The sequence below is a fragment of the Benincasa hispida genome, chromosome 11, assembly GCF_009727055.1.
Source record: "Benincasa hispida cultivar B227 chromosome 11, ASM972705v1, whole genome shotgun sequence".
Classification (NCBI taxonomy): Eukaryota; Viridiplantae; Streptophyta; class Magnoliopsida; order Cucurbitales; family Cucurbitaceae; genus Benincasa; species Benincasa hispida.
In genome coordinates, this window is record NC_052359.1 from 71,867,704 (window position 1) to 71,889,209 (window position 21,506).

The window sequence follows — 21,506 nt, forward strand, 5'->3', positions numbered from 1 at the left end:
AATTCATAACTCAAAATCCAGAGCTCTTTTCAAGAAACTTCCTTTTACAAACTTGTTTAGAATTGAGTTAGATTTCTTAATTTAAAATTTCAATTGAGAATTCCTTATAGTTTGGCCTGGAACTTTCAATCTTTATCTCAGCCCTGATTAACCCGAGATTCTGCCTCCTTTGAACTTTTTTCACTTCTTGTTCTTCTCCTCCTGCAATCTTACTTTGGTAAGACAACCTCGCAAACTAGATTCTCTCAGTTTTTGAATGGCATTGATTTTACTAAATTTGCTCATGTCAATTGCCGAAACCATGCTTTTGAAATTTTTCTTCCAAAAATTTCCCACCGCCTCCCGAGTTCAAGGGTTAACCGCCACGTCACCCCTCATTTAAGATGTTTTTCCTTCCCTTCCATCTAATTCCTATAAATAAACATGAATTGCTACTTTAATAAATATGTAATATAACCTTCCTTTGGCTAAACATGCTTATCTAAAAAACCTAGAGTTCGGGGTTTTCACCAAGTATAGATCTCATGGTGTGAACTTTTAGGGAGAAACGTGAAAAGGAAAAATGAAGTATCATATACCTAATTTTCTTCCTACTGAACGTTTTACCTAGGGTTCTTTAACTTAGAAAATTTCGGCTATTGATTTTAACTAAGTAATTGTTTAAATTAGCCCAAAAGTAACATTTACTTTGGAATAATTTTGATTAATGTTCATTAAACACTTTAATAAACTTTAATCAACAATTATATTCTTGTAGCAGATCTATCTAATTCATCTTTCCATGTAAGTTCTCAGTTAGGGGTGTCACGTTTCCGTCAACTTAAATATCCCAACCTAGATAGAACTAACCTTAAACAAAAGGTCCCTTATATATATATTTACTACAAATTTAATCTTTTAATTAAGACTAATTTAATCCTATTAAATTGATTAAAAGATTAAACCTAATTTCTAATATTATTAGAATGTGATCTTAGGTCTATGTGAATCATATTTTAAAACTATTTTTTAAAAAAATGAATTTAACCGAAGGTTTGCATGCAATTTTGAATTATTGATTTTAATTTCGAATTTCATTTAATTATAACTTTTATAAAATAAATGAAACAAGTTAAAATCAATCATTGCATGTTATGACGTATTTAGTAAAATTATAACGATTATAAAACTACCTAAAGTATTTTCATGCATCATGCAATTTCATTTCATTACTAAAATTATATAGCACTTATATAACAAAGCAATGAAATAATTAACAACATATATCCATACATACATTCAACTATATATTATAACACTTATAATATAAATGATGCATGCCTGTATTATTAATACATGCAACCATATACTATAACACTTATATTATATGATGCATGAGCATGCTATAAATATAAAATCATGCAACTATATATTATAACATTTATAATATAAATTGTGCATCTAATATGCATAACCTATGGTGGGATTTATACTATATGACATACATTATGACATATAATAATAAAAATAAATCATACATCATATGCATCATTAAAAAAATTATTGGACCAGAATTGGACACCCAAACAATTAATTAAATTAATATAACACTTATATTAATTTAAATAATCTTTTTAAAAAAATCTACCTATTATAAATTAATAGTTAAACTGGTTCGAAACAAATGAATTGGCCCTTGAACCGCTTGAATCGGACTGGGAACAACACAAACCAGCCACGATCTGAATCGGAACTACACTCCATGAATCGCGGGCGAATGGATGCTGAACTGCGCTTGTTCTTCATCTTAGAGCGTCGCAACGCTACAAAAAAGAACTCCATCTGCCACATCGGAGCATCACGACGCTAGGGCACATCGTTGCCAAGCTATTGTACAGATTCAATCTTCATTGAAAAATCACCAAATTGGGCCTCGTTTTCTCCATAATTTCACGAGCAACATCATGAGCGGCTCACTACAGATAAATACATACTTGATCGCAAATTTATATGCCCAAAACTCAAGCCCTTACAAATCAATTTTGTAAATTAAAGTAGTAAATCTAAATGGCCAATTCCGAAACATCCAATAATTATAAACCACATTCAATACACATTCATCATATGAACACAACATGCAAAACACACCATTATTACAATTAAATTGTAGAAAATAAAGAAAAAATAAAAAAGGGGACCAAAACCATGCTCTAATGCCAATTGAAGGAACATGTGAAGGTCTTGAGCAGAAACATGGATCATTCCAATTTTGGTTTTCACAGGATCGAAAAATACAAAATATAAATTATGCAAAATCACAAAATTACAGCATGCCAAAAAATTGAGAAAAGGAAAAATTAGGGTTTCAGGAAACCTTACCTTTGAAGAATTCATAGTCTTCACGAATTTCCTCTTCTCCTAATTTTGTCATGAACAAAAAATGAACAATCCAAATGACCACCACCAATTGAAACCTTCTGTATTCTCTGGGATGAGAATCTAAGGAGATGTGGGCTCTTGAAATTTTGGGAGAAAGGGAAGGATTGAGAAGAGAGAGGAATGTCTGGGAAATTATAGAGAACTCTACTTTTGTGTATCTCAGTGTAATTTTTTCTATAAAAAGAAAATCACCAAAATCTCACATAACTTTCCACCGATTACGTGAATTGAGAGAGATCAGGGGAGGGGAATTATTTCCCTCCCTAAAATTCAAAATTAAAATTAAAAATAATAAATAATAAATTAATTAATTTTAATTTAATATATATATCTATATATAAAAAATATCTAACTTATATTATATATATATATATGTTATATCATATATAACATATAACCTATGGTTTTATATTGTATAATATACAATATAACCTATAGTTTTAATTCTCTCATCAATGATATTTAATATAAATATCATTTATACTAAATTTAATCATATGAATCCAATTCACATAATTAATATTTGAATCATATTCAAGTATTTATTTCCTTTCAAATAAACTTTATATTATAATGTATCAAATACATTATAGTAATTATATCATATATAATTAAATGAAATTAATTATATCTATCTAATTGATTCTCATTAAATCCTTGTTGAGCTACAGAGGGGATCTCATGAACCTATAGATTGAAGCTTCAATGGTACTTGAATAATTAATTAAACTTCTTTAATTAAATTATTCAACATCCATTAACTGTCGGGCACTCTATTAAAGACCGACAGTTGTACTCTTCACACTACAGATATATTTTTGTGTCTATTGGATATAACCAATCAACATTGCAATGACTCTTCACAAATTGCTCGTAAGTATTGCTAGGCCAACATTACCGTTTTGCCACTGTAGTTACATTTAATTTCTTTAGTACCACTAATCCCTCCCATGAACAGGAAGTCATAGTCCAACTATGACCAAATCCCTCTCAAGCTAAGAGATGGTGTGGCGCCACATTGTTTAAACTTCGGAATCAACCCTTATGAGAGCAATTTATCTACTTAGCCCGACATTGGGGAAGAGGAATTATATTTTTTGTTCCCAGCTCTCCAATCAGATGAATCCCCAAAATGGTAGGCTTATTGAGTCGGTCGTTCGGCCACTCTCATCTATAAATCAAAGAACCACCTTCATAGGTAAGAGTTCACAACTCACTCAAGATTTAGGTCATGTCACCTATGGTCATCCTGATGAAATGTAAGTCTCTATTATGAACGACATTATATAATGAGACTAGTCATTTTGTGGTCCGATCTTATACAAACTCCTTTACATAGAATATCCCCGCTCACATGTCTCCACATGAATGATCAGGATTATATCATTTATAGCACTTTACAACAATTGTAACACCTACAAAACGAATCGTATTCGTAGTGTCACCAGTATAAAGTATCTAACCTTATCCATATACTACAGACCATTAAGGTTATCACTTAAACATGATCCACTTGTATGTCTTTACATACATATTTAAGCTACAGATGATAACGTTGGATGTTAGTTTATTGGTTTGTGGGTTTAATGCTATTAAATGTCAAATAAAACATCTCATATTTTATTAAATAAATAAAAAGTTTGAACAATACAATTACAAACTACAGGACCTTAAGAGATTTAGAGCATCAATCCCAACAGATGGAAGGTATATATTTTAGCTAGTTGAATTATACTCAAGTTGATCATGTAAAAGTGAGACTCAAACTTTTAATTATGAGGAATATAATACATTTTATTTTACCACATTATAATAAGTACTTTATTTATTGAGCTATGCTAATGTCATTATAAGAATTATTAAAGATATCGAATTAAATTTTCTTATCTTCACATTTAAAAAGTTTGTGAGGCTAATTAATTTAATGGAAATAAGGAAGGCGAAAAGAGATTAAAAGGGAAAAAGTTAAAATAATCACGTCTTCATGGATTTTGAATTGGTCAATATGAGCATATTTTAAAATAATTGATACGTTCTTCTTCTTTTGAAATCGAATGTTCAAATTTCTATATCTTATCCTTGATGTAGTGAAATAATAGCAGAAAATATGCAAATAAACTTAGCTGAAACAAAGATGTAGAACAAGTAATTGTTGTTTGAATTCTTGTCCAAATTACTACAAAATCTTTAGGCATTTAATGATAAATGTTGATCCCTAAACCCAAATGAAGCTAATACCAATATTTAGTTTTATACTATCACTCATTTTGGAAAAAAAAAACTATTTTATTTATTCCCAAGTAAAATTCTTAATGATTGGTTTTGGGCTAAATATATTATATGTTACCTAATCTAAAGTAATTATTAAGTTCATCTTTAATCTCTTAAACTTCATAAATTTCTCTTTAATGTACTTGTTTTCAATTAGGACGTATTTAGTAAGAAAATTGTCAATACTTTTTAATAAAAAGGCGATGCCTTATGATATGTTTACGTCACTAATATAATTGAACACATGTTTAAATATCACTAAAATATTATTTAACATGAAACTCAATCCTACTATAATCAAACTCTTACATACCCACTTGAACAATATTACACAACTCAATAATTTAATGATAGTTAATTTACATATTTAGTTCCTATAATTCGAAAAAAAGTTAAAATTTATTCCTTATGATTTATAATTAGAATTTAATCCTTATGAGATCTCATATAGTCATTACAGTTGGATAGAACTTTTCAAAGAATTTGAGAATTTTATCAAATTATAAAAATCATTTATAAAGTTTTATCAAATAAGGAGTAAATTTAAAATAAATTTAAAATTATAGTAATTTAATTTTTAATGACATAATCAACAAATTTTAGCAGATTTTCCTTGGTATTTGTACAAGAAAGTGATGTATTTTGACCCATTTATTATAATTGGACCTTGAAAAGAAAATGATGAGCTGGAGATAGTAAGATCCAATTAAAGGGGAGTGATTACTAATAAAGAGCAAACTTGATTAATTAGGAGACAAAAAGGTTAGATAATGACTAATTTTGCCAAAACCAATTGCCCTGACATTTTCTTCTTTGTGGAGCTCACAAGTTCACACGTGTCATGGTCCACACACGTGCCTTCTTCCAATGAACTTTGTACACGTGTCATCTGATAATTTAATACTCCCTCCCTCAACGTTGTCTATTTCATTTTCCATAGCTGGTTTGCCTCACTGCCAATTGCTTTCTTTTCTCTTTTCTCTTTTCTCCTTAAGATCTAATATTTCCATCTTTTTTCCCCCTCATTTGTGAAGCGAAAAATAACATATTATAAACTCGATTAATTAAGAGATGTTATGTTGGATTGTAGAAATAAAATAGTACTACAAAGTATATATATGGTCAGAAGAGGTATACTATGATGTTTGTCGCAAGAAGTGACGAATAACGCTACTTATATACATAGTATCATTTTAACACTATTATTGCAAGAACTCAAATTTGATGCAAAAGAACACAATTTGACGAAAAGCAATTTACGTGGGATTGAGGCGTTAGAAAATTACGACATGTCACAAAAGCTTGACTTTGATTTTTTTTTTTTTTTTAAATTCCTTTACAAGTTTTTGTGTGTGCAATAGTGGTTTTTTTCCTGATTTATTGTTGCAAATTATAACCTAAGTTACTTGGTTGTAGTACTTATAAATCAAAGTAGTCATTGTCAAGATTTTTTAATGATAATTTGTAAAGTGAGCGTGAATGTCATTTGTAATCTCTCCCGTTAGAGTTTTATTTGTAGATTAATAAGACTAGATTTACTTAGTCCTAAGTTTAGGCGAATTAGTATCACCAGTATCGTATTCTCTTTCTTTCTTTCTTTCTTTTTTATTTGTTGTGGTGATCGATTTACTAACTTGACTAATTTTGTCGCCTCTGAAAAGAGAGAATGATAGTTTATATACTATTTGCAATATATTGACCATTGATATTATTATTGTATTGTGTCAGAACATCATGTTACTTACATCAAAATGTATTTTCTTATAATCATGATAGTTAGAAAGTTAAATAATCTTGGTAAATATATCTGGCCACATAAATACTTTCATACTATCTAAGTGCAATATTTGTCTTTCATCGAACTTCGAGAAGCTTAAGGGAAATATTATTTAAATATAGATAATTTAATTATTGGTAAGTCATTTGATTAATTGAGAATGAATAGTTTTTGTCCATCTATGTTTAAAAAGTTGGAAGGGGAACACAATTCACATTATCATGACTATATTTTCTCCTCCATCAATTTATTCTCCCTTTATTAGTCAAAATTAAAAAAATATATTAATCTACTTTTGATAAAATGACTTAAAAAGTTGAAAATATTAAGTCAACTTACGGTTCACATAATTATCAACATATTTATAGGTTTATCAACCAACTATCCATATTTTAAAATTTATTTAAGTTTTATGCACATTTTACTCTATATTTTTCAATTCTTCTAATCAATGTATACTTGTCACAATTATATTGGACATAACTAATGCAACAAAATCTATAAAAAGCCTAAGAAATTAACATAATTAATTATATATAAATAGAAATCGATCCGATTCCATTAGTGGACCATAATATGAGTATCAACATCAAATCATAATATCTAAGATATTCTTTTTTTTTTCTCTCGTCAATGTAAAATCAAAGACTTCAATGTTATTTATTTCATTACAAATTAAACTAATCAAGGCCTGAAAATCCTATTCGGTATCGTCATAGACGAATGGATCTGTTCACAATCCACACGACAAAAAAATAAATATATTTCATCTTCTTTGATCGAAATGAAAAAATGTAATCCAAAAATAAGTGGCTAAAAATTGAGAAAAGGAAATTGAAGATTAACTAAAAAAGAGAAATGAAAGAAAATGAAATTAAAAAAAAAAGGGGGACAAAAATTTCTGTTGGTGGTCCATCCGAAAGTCTACATCATCAGAGAGGAACCGTAGAGAGTAAAAAACCGTAGAGAAACCATTTTTCTCTCATTTCCTTTCTTCAATTTCTTTCCGATCTTTATAAAGAATTACTCGGTTTTGCGTATAATTATGCAGTCCAAGTTGAACGGTACCACCAAGCAACGTTGCTTTCGCTATACTTCAAATGGGCTCGAGAAGTAATCTCTTGGGAAGATAGACTGATTTAAGACGAAGAAGAAAGGAAGTAGATTGGCCGCCATTGAAGCACCACCTTTAATTTCCCTTTTTCTTCTCATTAATACATCTTAGCTTTAAACGAAAACACTCTTTTCCTTCAACCCCAGTTGCTATTTCTCTTTGATTCACCTCCATTTCCCCTTTGATTGATCGACTGGGTTTGCAATCCCACATTTGAGGAGTTGGGTTTTACTGGGAATTCCGTGAAAGGGGAATTTGGGTTGTTGAATACGATTTTCTTTTGGGAATTTGAGGTGGGTTGTTGCTAAATTTGGAAGTGATTTGGTGAATTGTGAAGTTGTTGTTGCTATAAATGGAGATTAAAGTAGGGACTGTAGGTGGATCCAGTCCAATCGGGCGTCAATCGGATGATACTGGACTTGAGTCGCTTCAATTCTGCGAAGAAATTCAGGGGTTGATGACGATTCCGCCGGAAAATGCTAGCTCCTTCACGGCACTTCTGGAACTTCCGGCGACGCAGGCTTTAGAGCTACTCCACTCGCCGGATTCTGACGGTGCCGCGACGGCGGCTGTTGTGAACGATGATTCCGTTCACCACTGTATCAAAGACGTTCCGAAACCCTACTTCAGTGCCTTCAATTGCAATTTGACCTTCCCGACTAACTCGGCTCTAATTGAACGGGCTGCCAAGCTCTCGGTCTTGGCCGAAGAGCATTCGCCGGAAACGACAAGTTCAGTGCCGTTGAATTCGAGTGTGAATTTGGAGAAGGTGAAGAACGAGCCCACTACTGAAACCGATTCGAACCCTAATCCCTTGCAGACTTTAATCTCCGATCCGACGGTGGAGAACATGAACCAGAGATCGGCGAAGAGGAAGGAGCGCGAGAAAAAGGTAATCAGTAACCAATAATTCCGAAAGAAAAGAAAATAAAAACGAAGAAGAAATCTAGGGTTTGGGTTTCTATGGTACTTCAGCAATTTCCATGTTTGAATTTCAATTAATTACAATCTTCAATCAATTTAGGGAAAAGGGTCAACAAAGAAGAGCAAGAACGAAAGCAACGAGGATGCCGAAAAGCTTCCTTATGTTCATGTCCGAGCTCGCCGTGGTCAAGCTACAGACAGCCATAGCCTTGCAGAACGAGTAATTTTGTTAATTAATCTGTATTTAAGGGTTAATTTTCGATTAATTGTGCAAAATTAACACTTAATTTTGTTCATTTGCTTTTTGGTTTCCAAAGGCAAGGAGAGAGAAAATTAATGCTCGGATGAAGCTACTTCAAGAACTGGTCCCTGGTTGCAATAAGGTTAGTCTTCGTAGTTATGCAGTCTTTATCATAATTAAATTCTCTTGATTGAGATCTGTGGAGTTTTATTATGATTTCTGTCTAATTGTCTGCCAAAAAGTGGAATTACGGTTTTTGGATTATGAGCTTTAATAACGGTTTTTGTCATTGTCACCTTTTCTGCAATAAAGTGGTTGCTTTTGAGCCAAGGGAAGTGCACTGTGGGTCTTTTTCTTTATCTTCATTCCAGATTTTTTTTCTCTTTCTTGCCTTCATTTTGCATCTAACAGGAACCCAATTTTTAAAATTAAAAAAAGAAAAAGAAAAATTACTATGTGGGTTTATCCTTTTACTTGGACTTGGAGACTTGAGGTGAAAAACTTGTATGAGTTCGGCCGATAACTTTGAGAAGTGGGAAGATGAATTTTAGATGTTACTTGTTTATTTTGGCTTGGAAGAGCTCAAATTATTAAAAATTGGTAGTCAACTTTATCCTCCATTCCACTCATCAGTGCTTGATATTTTCTTTTACATCCCTGAGATTGCTTGAAACCTCAGCAATTTTCAATTTGATTGGCTGGAAAATTTAGTCCCAAAGGAATGCTAGCTGGAGTTGCCTTGAAGCAGTTGGGGGACATCTATAGTGGGCATGTCGAATCAGAAGGGTCCCATTTGCTTGTTGGCTTGTTGATTCTCTTTTGAGGGTCCATAGTACTCTCCATCTGTTTTGAGTTAGGCATCCATCATAAATTGGGTGACGAATATAGGATGACAGAAGAGCAACTTCTATCAGCAGAGTATATGCATATATACCAAACTTCCCTTCACCTAACTTCTCAGGGATATGAAAACGTGAGAGTCTTTAGAAAATATCCATCCCTTTAGCTTTTAAAGATTGATTTGAGAATAGCCAATACAGAGCAAGTTGAGTTTTGTTTTTATTGTCAACGAATTGTGAGACGTTTTGTAATGAAGGGATTGAGACCGACCTTACCTCAATGGTTAATTTTCATGTGATTAAACCACAATCAATATCTTCTGAAGATTCAGAAGTAGAAAGAGGAAGATTATATGTTTACTTGATAATTAATGTCATCAGATTAGATGGTGTGTATATATGTCTAATCTAAGTTTAAAATTACACTTCAAGGCACAATTACAGCACTCGGAACTTTAATTTTGCTGAACTCCTGATAATCATGCACACTTAATAGTTTGTAGGATAAGGTCCGGGGACCAGTGGTTCCGACTATAAAATTTGGATTTTTTTTTTATTATAAATATTTCTACAAGAATCTGCTCCTGCATATCTTTTCCATGAATGATTGAGATTATATGTTTAGATTTAATACATAATAATGTTTGAACATCACAACTGTCTGTTTTTATTGCTTTTTGGTAAAGTCTATTTGTTAATTTTATTCAGTTCATGTTGGGCCCTTTTATTTTTGTGGATATTATCATGCCAAGAAATTTTACTTTATTAAGTGCTGAAACAGCTCAAGTTAGTCTGGCTAAAGCATGGCTGTCAAATCAAATTATTGGACTCCTATGATAATAGACATTAATGCTTTTTATGATTGTGCCTATCATAAAATGTCAACATTTCCAAACAGTACCTTTATACAATAAAAGAAAAAGAAAATGAATCTCCCGTGTTCTAAATTAAGATTTTAATTGGATTGGTAGAGGCATAATACTTCTTTTACTCGACCAGTGATGGAACTAATGCAATTAAGCACTTGGCTGTTGACTATTAATCTATTACTGTCAAATGCAATTAAGCACCCTGCAAGTTAGACACTGATTTTCTTTCTTTCTTTCTTTCTTTCTTTCTTCCTCCCTCTCTGTGTAGATCTCAGGTACAGCCCTAGTGTTGGATGAAATCATCAACCATGTACAATCACTGCAGCGTCAAGTGGAGGTCAGAATCTAACTACTTCAATAAATTTTAGATTGAGACAAAATGCCTTAAGCTTCCGTGAATTTGATTGGGTAGAAAATAGAAATGAGAAATGTAAGAAACTTTTTCCTAGATAAATAAACGACTCATTGTGGAATTGTACGTATTAGCCATAACTCTGTAAAAAGAAATGTTGAACAATTTTTATGTGAACATTACTTGAAAGTCAAGCTGAAATTCTATAGGCTAATGTGTAAGCTCCATGAGAATTGTCAACCAGTGTCTTTTTTTCAATGTATCTTTTTGCTTTTTTTGAAAAGGTAATATACTCATTTAGTAATTTTATAATCAACTCTAATGGTTATAGTTTTCTCCCAAGTCAGTGGTCGTTGATATAGATCTTTGCCTATCCCATTGTTTTGATTCTTGAATGTCTTAGTGTCCCACCACGTTTAATCCTGTGACACATAGTCACATGGCTTTCGTTTCGCAAAAGTTGCTGCATGGCTTTTTAGTAACTTTCTTTAGCAATGACAGTATTGTAACATGTATTGTGGAATCAAACATCCCTACGTTTCATCAGATTTTTATTTTAGGTTTCTAGCATCAATTGGAAAATCTAAAATCTCCATGGCACTAACTTTAAATTTCAAAGAAGTTGGCTTCAGGAAGCATAGGATTTTTCTCATCTGCTTGTAGGTTTAATTCATATTCTATTATGTGATACTGGTGTAGTTTTTTATTTTTTATTTTTTTATTTTTTTATTTTCCACCCATGTAAATTTGAAGATGAAAACTCAATGAAGAGCATGGTAAAATCTATCATATTAAGCATGGTAGTTATTGAACCGCTTGCTTGAAGGTTGAACCATCTATTTTTTATATGAACCAACTCTGTTGAGCTTGCTGTGTTTCAGTTCTTGTCAATGAGGCTTGCAGCAGTTAACCCCAGAGTTGATTTCAATATTGATAGCATATTGGCTGCAGAAGTAAGTATCAGTACTTCTGCTTCTTTTCTTTGTCAGCTTTTCTGTGGGTGTGTCTATAAGAGAGGGAGAAAGAGTGAGGTTGGGAGGAAATTTACACTTTGTTCTACAAGTCTCTGTAAACTAGCTACTGAAATTTAACTTCTGTCATGTTATTGTCTACTGAAATTTCAGAACGAACCTGTACTCGAGAGCAACTTTCCGACAATGGTAACACCATTGATATGGCCAGAAATCCCTGTAAGTGGAACAAGACAACAATATCAACCCCAATGGCATTTCGATGTTTCAGTTAACCAGCAAGCCTGGGCGAGGGATGAACATAATAATCATCATAATTTCAGTACTCCTGAAAACTCTCTTTTAAGTTATGACTCTTCAGCAAATTCAGGTAAGAAACTCTTAGAAAATAACAAAACTAGTGTGTCATTGAATTGAGCCTAAATATGAGAATGAAAACTAAGTTGATATTACTGTCATGAAACAGCATCTCTGCACTCAAATCAATTGAAGATGGAGCTCTGAAGAGCAAACATGATAATTGTTTTACTTGTAGCCAAGTAGTGTATATAGCCATATATATAATAATAGTAATAGCAGTTAGCAGAGAAGTAGAGAATCTTCCTCAGCTTTCAACTGGTTCTTCTTCTCCAAGGTTCTCTCTAATTATCAAGTTGAGAGCCGAGCGTCGACTTGGTTGGAAACCAGATTGCTATCAACAACAAACAACCAAAGAGGAATGTTGGTATCTCCAATTCTTAATATCTGAATTTTTATGTGTATACTAATTTGGAGGCTCTTTTCAAGCTAATACTGAGATTGGCTGATTAAAATTGTATTGATTGTGATTGCAATTGTTAAAGTGATTGCTACTTGACCCATGTTCTTACTCCACTTATTTGTGCAAACTTTGTTCTGCCAGTGTCTTTTCAACCTCTCATTATTGTCATTTTTTCATTTTCATTTGGAGAGGGTCAAATACAAAAACACAAAGAAGCTTAACGCCATGAATCTCAACCCAACCCTACTTGCCTTCCCCAATTTGAGATGGTAATTGTCGTTTTATACTCGAATTGACTAATGGTTTAGCTTGATAATGATGTGTATTCGTGTCACATATAAAATATTGAATATTGTTATTGTTCAATGGGTCTACATTAGAATTGAATCAAATGACATCATCTTAGTTTCTTAACTATATATTATGGGGTAAATTATAAAAATACCTCAGAATTTTACTCTTTGATTACGTAATTAGTAGAAATACCTTAAATTTTGTTTTAATGAAAATTAGAACTTGAGATGAGTGTGGCAGTATTTAGGTTGTAGAGGTTTTTATTACTCTAGTAATTTTGAAAAATCAACGAGTAGTTTGAATGTAACTTTGCATAATTTTAACTTATAATATATACATTAATTAATGTTACTCCTTCCTTATCCACATGTATAAATACAATAAACGCTAGTTTATTCAACTCAAAGAAATAAAATAAATGCAATTATTCATAAATTTCGAACAAAGTGGCTTTCGTCCATACACCAAACCAAAAGGGGAAGCGATGAAGACGCCGAACACCATTCAACTCTTCTTCTTCTTCCTTCTCATCATCCATTCACACTGCGCCATTCCCTCCATTCGACTTCCCCGCCGACCAACCTCCTTTTCCGTCACCGACTTCGGAGCCATCGGCGACGGCCTCCACTATGACACCGCCGCCATCCAGTCCGCCATCAACAGCTGTCCTTCGCCTTCTCGCTGCTACGTCAAGTTTCCGCCAGGAACGTACCTGACGGCGACGATCTGGCTTCGATCTGGCGTCGTACTGGACATCCAGCCCGGCGCCACCGTGCTCGCCGGGACGAAGATGGAGGACTATCCGGCGGATTCGTCGAGGTGGTACGCGGTAGTGGCGGAGAACGCGAGCGACGTCGGGATCAGCGGCGGAGGTACGGTGGATGGGCAGGGGCTGAAATTTGTGGAGAAGTTTGATAAAAGGAAGAATGTGATGGTGAGTTGGAACAAAACTGGGGCGTGCTATGGCGACGAGTGCAGGCCGGATCTGGTTGGGTTCATCGGCTCCAACAATGTTAGGGTTTCCAATGTTAGCTTCAATCAGCCTGCTCACTGGTGGTGCGATCTTCTCTCCTCTCTCTCTCTCACATCATTTTTTTTATTATTTGTGGGAAATTTGCAATTATAACCCCTCAAGTTTATATTTTGAAAAATGAAACTACTTTGTCTTGTTTAGAAGAAATTGATAATTATAGCCTCTTCCAAGTTTTAGTTTGGAAAATAGACCATTTTGAAAAAACCGTTTTTTGAAGCCTTGAAGATGAAAAGTGATGTAAGCATGGAAAATTTGGTATTTATCTTTTAACCTTTTGCTTATTTCATCACATGGTTAAATTATTATAACAATCTTGACAAACACGTGGTGGTCTAACTACTCGGTACTCACTCTAGCTACTTGATACTCATTTTAGCTACCCGATACTCACCCTAGTTCTCATTTTCTTAAAATTTTGTTGTAAAAAAATTGAATGAGTGAAAAAATATCACGTGTTTTGTAAAAAGATATTTATATCAATTGTATTTTGAAAAAAAAAATATCTACAAAAAATCTTAAGAAAAAAACAAGAACTAGAGTGAGAATCAAGTAGCTTGCGTAAGTATCATGAAGGGTTGATAACGGGGCCGGGGCGAGGGAGCACTCCCCATTCCCATTCCCGTGAATTGAAGTCGGGGAAGGAGATGGGGATTCTCAGAGACCTATCTCCGTCAGGGAATCGAGTCCTCGTAGAGACCTATCCCCGTTTTTATTTTTATTTTTTTGGTAAAAGAAACATTTCATTGATGAAATGTGTGCGCCAATTACAGACTAAAAAGGATAAATTAAAGTGTGTAAAAGGGTGCTTTGTTTTACACCAAGATAAAGCCATAGATAAAACAAAGTCCATGAAACGATGGAAGTTATAAAAAGATCCTTGAAAAAGAGGTCTATTTCTCTCGCTCCATAAACTCCAAAAGAATGCAAGAGAGCCAACCAAATCAACTTCTTTGTACCACCAAAGGGATGACCCACGAAGCCAACGCGTCAGAAATGGAATTAGGGCGTGTAAAAGACCAACCACAAGTAGACAAAACCGTGGTCTAGAAATTAACAAAAGAACAGTGGAAAAGCAAATGGATCGGAGATTCAGATTGTTGACAACACATATGACATCAGGAGGGAGAAAGAGCCATATAAAGCATGTGACGTTGTATACGATCTGTAGTGTTAATGGCACCCCAACTAAGCTCTCCGTTTTTATTAAACTCAACTTTTAAAAATTAATCTTTAAATCTTAATTTGTTATAATGCGATAGATCTTGATGGAGAGAGAGGAAAAATAAAGAAGAGAGAGAATGGTTGAAAAAACAGAAACAATTAACTCAAATGATGGGGAAAAAATAGCATAAAACACACCTCTCTTGCTACTGTTGGGAAAAAATAGCAGAAAAGACACTTCCCTTGCCACTGTTGGCGGCGGTGGAAATGTTCATGGATGGTGACGACTTAGAATTTGAGGTGAAGCCGTGAAGTAAGAAAGGAGAAGCCAAGAAGCAGTATTGGTACGAGATACTGATAATGAAAAGGAAAATAGGTGTCTAAAAGCTAGGGTTTAATGGTGAAGTGGAAAAATGTTTGCGCCTGAGCCTTAAATGGGCTCCCTAATTTGATTCTTCTCATTTTAAGTATAATATATATAAATAATAATTTCAAATATATATTAAAAATATAAGCGGGGCGAGATCGGGGTCGGGGACAAGGCGAGGATACCCTCCCCATGCCCGCTCCGTCCCCGATTGGAGACCTGGTTATAATCCCTGGTCGAGGCGGGGACCCAACCCACAGAGATTTTTGCCAACCTTGATCAAGCCACCATGTATGCATCTCAAGGTTATTATGGTAATTTGACTATGTGATGAAGCAAGCAAAAGGTAAAAAAAAAATTATTTTTAAATACTAGTTTTTTTTTCCCCTTCATTTGAGCCCCTAAACCATATGAAATTCCCGAAAACATGGAATAGTTAGTTACTTTTCTATCCTCTTCACCTCATTAAATACAATATACTTATTAATCGACCAACATTCTTATCTACCATTAACAATTAATTGAATGTTTTACTAAAAAGATGTACTCACAACATTATCATCAGTCACAACTTAATCAATTTCTCTCCACAAAACGTTTGTCTCTTGGCACAAATTTTACTCCCCAACATTATGATTTGTCATTACATAAAAAGATATGTAGTTCATCCATTTAACATTATGTTGTCTGCATAGTTCAAAATATATGTGTTGTATAATGATTTTTGCAAAATTTCGAACTTTATTATGGATCCCAGTCGGGCCTCATATTTTAAGAACATGGCAAAGACTAGGGCATTTGATTTACCCGGTTGGGCCATAATTGGGTTTAAACAATGGGAGTTGGGGAAAATAGGTTCTGGTTTTATACCCGATGACCCAAGATGTTTGGGGGTATTCGGGACCAAAAATGATGTAATCTGTTTTTTTGCCCGGCATAAGATTGAGTTTTTGAAAATTTTTTAATTAGTTTTTTTGTTTTGTTTTGCACCCATTGTAATACTATTCATTTAAAAATTTTAGGTAATTAAATTGGGTTTATAAGATAAGGTGTATACATTTGGATGAGTAGTAATAAGATGTGTATTCCAATTGAGGTCCAAGATCATGCATTTGTCATTAGAAATAAGACATTCACACATTCCTGACATGGGAAGAAGTCTCTATAATAATATCCCTTTACGTATCCACTTTTCTAAAGCGTTCGAGTAACCAAACATTTCGTCTATATTTAGTGTCAAACATCATATATGTGACCATCTCAAGAAATCCCATCAACATCTTGGTCATTCACTTATAAGATAGATGATATTCCATCAACATCTATGCCCCTTCCATTGACACCCACATATTTTGGCCTGAACCCATCACTTATTCCATTGCCTAGCAATTTGGTGACACATAACTTGGGGGGTGATGTGGACCATGTTACTCAAGATTTTAATGAATGGTTCAGGAGGGAAACAGGTGATGATGGAGAGGAAGTAGATGCAGATGCTGATGCATATCATTCAGAAGAACCCCATGTAGTAGATGATGTAGTCCTTGATCATCATGTGTAGAACTCTAGATTTCCTTCTAATGTTCCATATACAGTATGTCCTAATTTGCCACATCCGTAAAGTAACTCAATTGTCATGCTAAGTCAAGCTTATTCTTCTATCTAAGAAAATTTTAAAGATGATGAGGTTGTCTCTTTTAGCAATTAGATGTAACTTTCGGTTTAGGGTCAAGAAGTCGACCAAAAAGCTATACAAAGTTAGATGCATTGTTGAAAAATGCAAATGGAGAATGGGTGGTGTTAAATTGAAAGGTTGTGAAATATTTAAGATTTTCAAGTAATATAATGTTCGTACATGTAACAATGAAATTTAGACTGATGACCATAGGCACGTTGCTAATTGGTTCTTGGCCATATAATAAAGTAGAAATATGAAGAAGTTGGTTATTCTTATAGGCCAAAAGACATTTTGAAAGACATGAGACATAAATTCGGTGTTAGTTAAAGCTAAGGCATGGAAATCAAGAGAAGAAGCGTTAGTTCTAGTTAGGGGATCACCAGAAGAATCATACAAAATGTTACAAAGTTTGGTGAAACCCTACAAATTAAAAGATTTTGGTTCAGTCTTTTCATTTGAAGTGTAGGAAGATACTTCAAGCATGTATTCATGGCCTTGGCACCCAGGGAATTTTTTTAATTGCATTTGCTCCGTATTAGTTGTAGATAGAAGTAGAACTTATTTAAGAGGTAAGGACAATGTTAGACTTCTACTTTCGACGGGGGTTGATGGAAACAACCAAATATTTTTGGTGCTTTGGGGATATATGGTAAAGAAACTAGTGCATCTTGGTTGTAGTTTTTTCATCATCTTAAAAGTGCAATTGGATAAGTTTGTGGTTTGGGACATGCTAGTATAAAAAAAGGGAGATTTTCAAAAATAGAAAAATAAGGGAAACTATTTACACAAAATAGCAAAATTTAATCTTTTTTTATAGAGGTTGATAGAGTCTATCAGTGTTTTTTTTTTTTTTCTTTTTTTTTTGCTATTTTTGTAAATAGTTTAACATTTTTTCTATCTGGGAAAATTTTTCTAAAAAAAATGCAATTAAAACAATGTTTCCAAAAGTCTATATGTATTCCCACTTGGCTGAAAAGCCAATCTTAAATGACCAGACCAAAATGGTGTTTAATCCAACAACTTTCTTACTCATTCTCTCCAATTGAATGAAAGCTGTCAATTTGTTGTTGAATTAACTTGTATCTATAAAAGAATCGGAATTTACATAAGTTATTCTTACTTTAAGACTAAATTTGAGAGTTTTTTTGGTTGATTTTATTTAATGTTTCAAAAAATAGTCTCTCAAAAAAAAATGTTTCAACAAATATTTCAAGGGTATTTGAATTTTCTGGAAAAAAACCTTTTGAATCTCAGTTAATTTCTAGTGATATTTGATGAATTCTGACCAAAATTCATCAGTTTTCAGTCGAAATTCACTAATTCATCAATTTTCAATCTCTTCATCCATAGACTTCGTTTTCTCTTTGACTTTGTCGGTGCCAATCTTTTTGACTTCATCTAGACTTCAAATTAGGGGGGAAAATCCAAGCACATTTTTTATATTAGCAATTAGAGGAAGATAATTTGGAGTTAAATTTTAATATCGTTACAGTATATGTTCAAGAAACAAATATTTGGAGCTGAGATAACGAAATATTGGTGTTGAATGTCGATTTTGGTCACAGTTTTAGAAGGAAATGAAAATTTGAGTTACCATAGAGGTTTGTAATTTGTGTGATTTTGTGCTCCATTTTGTTCAAATTTTAGAATTGTATGCTTTCCACTTTTGATTTAGTGTTCACTGTTCAACAGTCCTTAGAACTCAACGAATATGTGTATAATTTTGTGTTTCATTATTTTATGTTTAATACCTTGTTTGCTTTTCCTTTTCTTTGAATTTGTGTCCAATGAATCTTTGATTGTGCTATATTGCTAATGAATACGAATGAGTTATCAAATTAAGAAATACTTTTATTGTACTAGGATCCCTCCTAACAAGAAACACTCAGAACACAAAGAACAAACAAGAATAGTAAAAGATAGATTTATATTACTATATCAATAATGAAATTATAATATACCACAACCTTTCGAGAGGGCTACTCTCTCTCACAATTTCCCAAAGGAACCGCAAAATTACTCACACCTTTCTCCAACCCCTCCCTCTATTTATTACTAAAATTTCTAACAAACTTACTATCTAATTACTAATTTGCCCTTTCCAATAACCAAATTAATATTCCCATTATCCCTTACACATTGATGGTGAAACCATAGTAAACTTGTTTTTGCTTTGAAATTTGATTAAGAATACTACAAGTATTTCTTTGTATTGTAGTAAAGAAATTGTGAAAAAATGAACATAGAAACATAAACTAAAAATGAATTTGTTATTGAACGTACCTTAAAAGATGAAAATTTTGTTGTATTTTTATCGCTAAAACATAAAAACTAAAAATGAGTTTGTTATCAATATGTTTTAAAAGTGAAATTTTATGCAGCTTGCATCTTGTAAGATGTGAAAACACAGTCATTAAAGATGTTTCCATTTATGGAGATTTCGATACACCCAACAACGATGGAATTGATATTGAGGACTCCAATAATACGCTCATTACAAGGTGTAGAATTGACACTGGGGATGATGCAATCTGCCCCAAGACATCTAATGGTCCTGTCTTCAACTTAACAGCCACTAACTGCTGGATACGAACTAAATCTTCTGCCATTAAGCTGGGCAGCGCCAGTTGGTTTAATTTCACCCGGATGCTCTTTGACAATATCACCATTGTCGATTCTCATCGAGGTCTCGGGTTTCAGCTGCGTGATGGAGGTAAGTTCTTGCTTCCCTTCTTAGTTCTGATGCAGAAACTTGAGGCTTTCTGAGAGCCATTTTAGCTTATAGCTCTCCTTTTTAGAACAAGATTCCAAGCCTCCAGAAGTAAATGGTACAACTTTAGAAACTCTAGTCTTGTGCTTCATAACATGAGTATAACAGGGTATCTTTGGGAGTGATTTCGAAATATTTAAAATCATTTATGTCAGGGTAAAATTCACTCGAAACATGTTTTTAGTTTTTCAATCCAACTTACATCTTTTCGTCTCTCTCCCTTTTGTCGTCCCCTCCCCCTTGGTTTATGTTACATTGGGGTGTCACTTTGGTCCTCATGTATCTCTATAGGAGCCTTTTCTGATGGATTCTTTGGATATTTCATTTATCAAATTTCTTGTCTCAAAAAAAAAAAAAAAAAATGTTTGAGTGCATTTGCTTGTGTTTAAAAGTGTTTTTGAATGATTGAGCCATCACTCCCAAACATGTCCTTAGACTTATTGATACCATACCATGAGTGAAATGTTCCGTAGAGTTGTATGCCAGCTAGAACTTAGCTCTTAGCTTACCACATGATTCTGAAGTTTAATGTGCTAATTCAACCTGAAAACTGGAGGAAAAAAATCCAACCATTCATCTTTCAAAAGCTTAATGAAATTCTCTTCAATATTCTCTTCTGCAGGAAGTGCAAATGATATTACATTCTCAAACATGAACATCACTACAAGATACTATGATCCCTCATGGTGGGGAAGAGCCGAGCCGATTTACGTTACAACTTGTCCAAGAGATTCAGGATCGAAGGAAGGTTCAATCTCAAATATACGCTTCATAAATATCACGGCAAAATCCGAAAATGGGGTTTTCTTATCAGGATCGAAATCTGGCGTTCTAAGTAATCTGAGATTCACCAACGTGAAGCTGACCTACAAAAGATGGACAAAGTATGGTGGTGGTTTAGCAGACTACAGACCTGGATGCCAAGGCTTTGTTAAACATGGGATGGCAGGGATGATTATGGAACACATTGAAGGATTGAATCTAGAAAATGTTGATATGAATTGGTCTGATAATGATGGATCATTACAATGGAACAATCCTTTGGATTTCAGACCTTCCACTGTGAATAACATCTCATTTTCGAACTTTCATTCTGGTTATTTCAGTGAATGAGAGTTTGTGGATTATTTGAATTCTAACCTTTTTTTTTTTTTTAGTAAAATGTGAATAGAATAGAATAATTGTATTCTGCAAAGACTTAAGAGCTTGCCGCATAATGGTCTGTTCCTAGACTTGATTATTTGGCAATAAAAGTTGTATTTTTCATTTGTTGCAAATGGGTTATTTCACTTAACAAAATTTTGATGGATGGAAATTTTGAGAAATTTGGTTAAAATGGTTTGAATTAGTAAATAAGACTCTTAATTGTTTCTACGTTGGTTCGTATGATTTTTAATAATACGTAAAATGAAAACTTAATGCTAAAAAGATTTCTAAGAGATAGTTACGGTATTTTGACATTTTATCTATGTATTTTCAGATGTGTGACAATTTAGTCTATATTATCTAAAAATGTTTGTCAACTATAAGAACTAAATTATTACAAATTAAAGTCTACGGACTAAACTTTTACCAATTAAAAATATAGAGAGTAAATCATTATAAACAAAAATTCAAAACTAAATCGTAACATTGGACTTTGGGTAGTTAGATTGGATGGTTTGAGT

At 33.2% G+C, this 21,506-nt stretch overlaps 2 protein-coding genes across 2 annotated transcripts; both read left to right on the forward strand.

The window, feature by feature from the left end:
* Nucleotides 1-7,432: 7,432 nt before the first annotated feature.
* LOC120092182 (transcription factor bHLH48-like) lies at nt 7,433-12,676 on the forward strand. Its single transcript, XM_039050415.1, has 7 exons — nt 7,433-8,472; nt 8,605-8,724; nt 8,822-8,887; nt 10,722-10,790; nt 11,687-11,758; nt 11,930-12,146; nt 12,243-12,676. Exons 1-7 carry the CDS (start codon nt 7,933-7,935, stop codon nt 12,278-12,280), a joined length of 1,122 nt encoding a protein of 373 aa, XP_038906343.1. The 5' UTR covers nt 7,433-7,932; the 3' UTR covers nt 12,281-12,676.
* A 487-nt stretch (nt 12,677-13,163) lies between these two features.
* On the forward strand, nt 13,164-21,116 carry LOC120092181 (exo-poly-alpha-D-galacturonosidase). Its single transcript, XM_039050414.1, has 3 exons — nt 13,164-13,886; nt 19,451-19,782; nt 20,462-21,116. The coding sequence occupies exons 1-3, from the start codon at nt 13,249-13,251 to the stop codon at nt 20,950-20,952; spliced, it is 1,461 nt and encodes a 486-aa protein (XP_038906342.1). The 5' UTR covers nt 13,164-13,248; the 3' UTR covers nt 20,953-21,116.
* The last annotated feature ends 390 nt before the right edge of the window (nt 21,117-21,506 follow it).

What these genes read in the sequence shown, in the direction of transcription:
- LOC120092182 (XM_039050415.1), top strand. Translation starts at nt 7,933, where the DNA reads ATGGAGATTAAAGTAGGGACTGTAGGTGGATCCAGTCCAATCGGGCGT. An exon ending in GCCATAGCCTTGCAGAACGA is followed by an intron (nt 8,725 to 8,821) that starts GTAATTTTGTTA and finishes TGGTTTCCAAAG; the next exon opens with GCAAGGAGAGAGAAAATTAA. An exon ending in TGACTCTTCAGCAAATTCAG is followed by an intron (nt 12,147 to 12,242) that starts GTAAGAAACTCT and finishes GTCATGAAACAG; the next exon opens with CATCTCTGCACTCAAATCAA.
- LOC120092181 (XM_039050414.1), top strand. Translation starts at nt 13,249, where the DNA reads ATGCAATTATTCATAAATTTCGAACAAAGTGGCTTTCGTCCATACACC. An exon ending in AATCAGCCTGCTCACTGGTG is followed by an intron (nt 13,887 to 19,450) that starts GTGCGATCTTCT and finishes AATTTTATGCAG; the next exon opens with CTTGCATCTTGTAAGATGTG. An exon ending in GTTTCAGCTGCGTGATGGAG is followed by an intron (nt 19,783 to 20,461) that starts GTAAGTTCTTGC and finishes TCTCTTCTGCAG; the next exon opens with GAAGTGCAAATGATATTACA.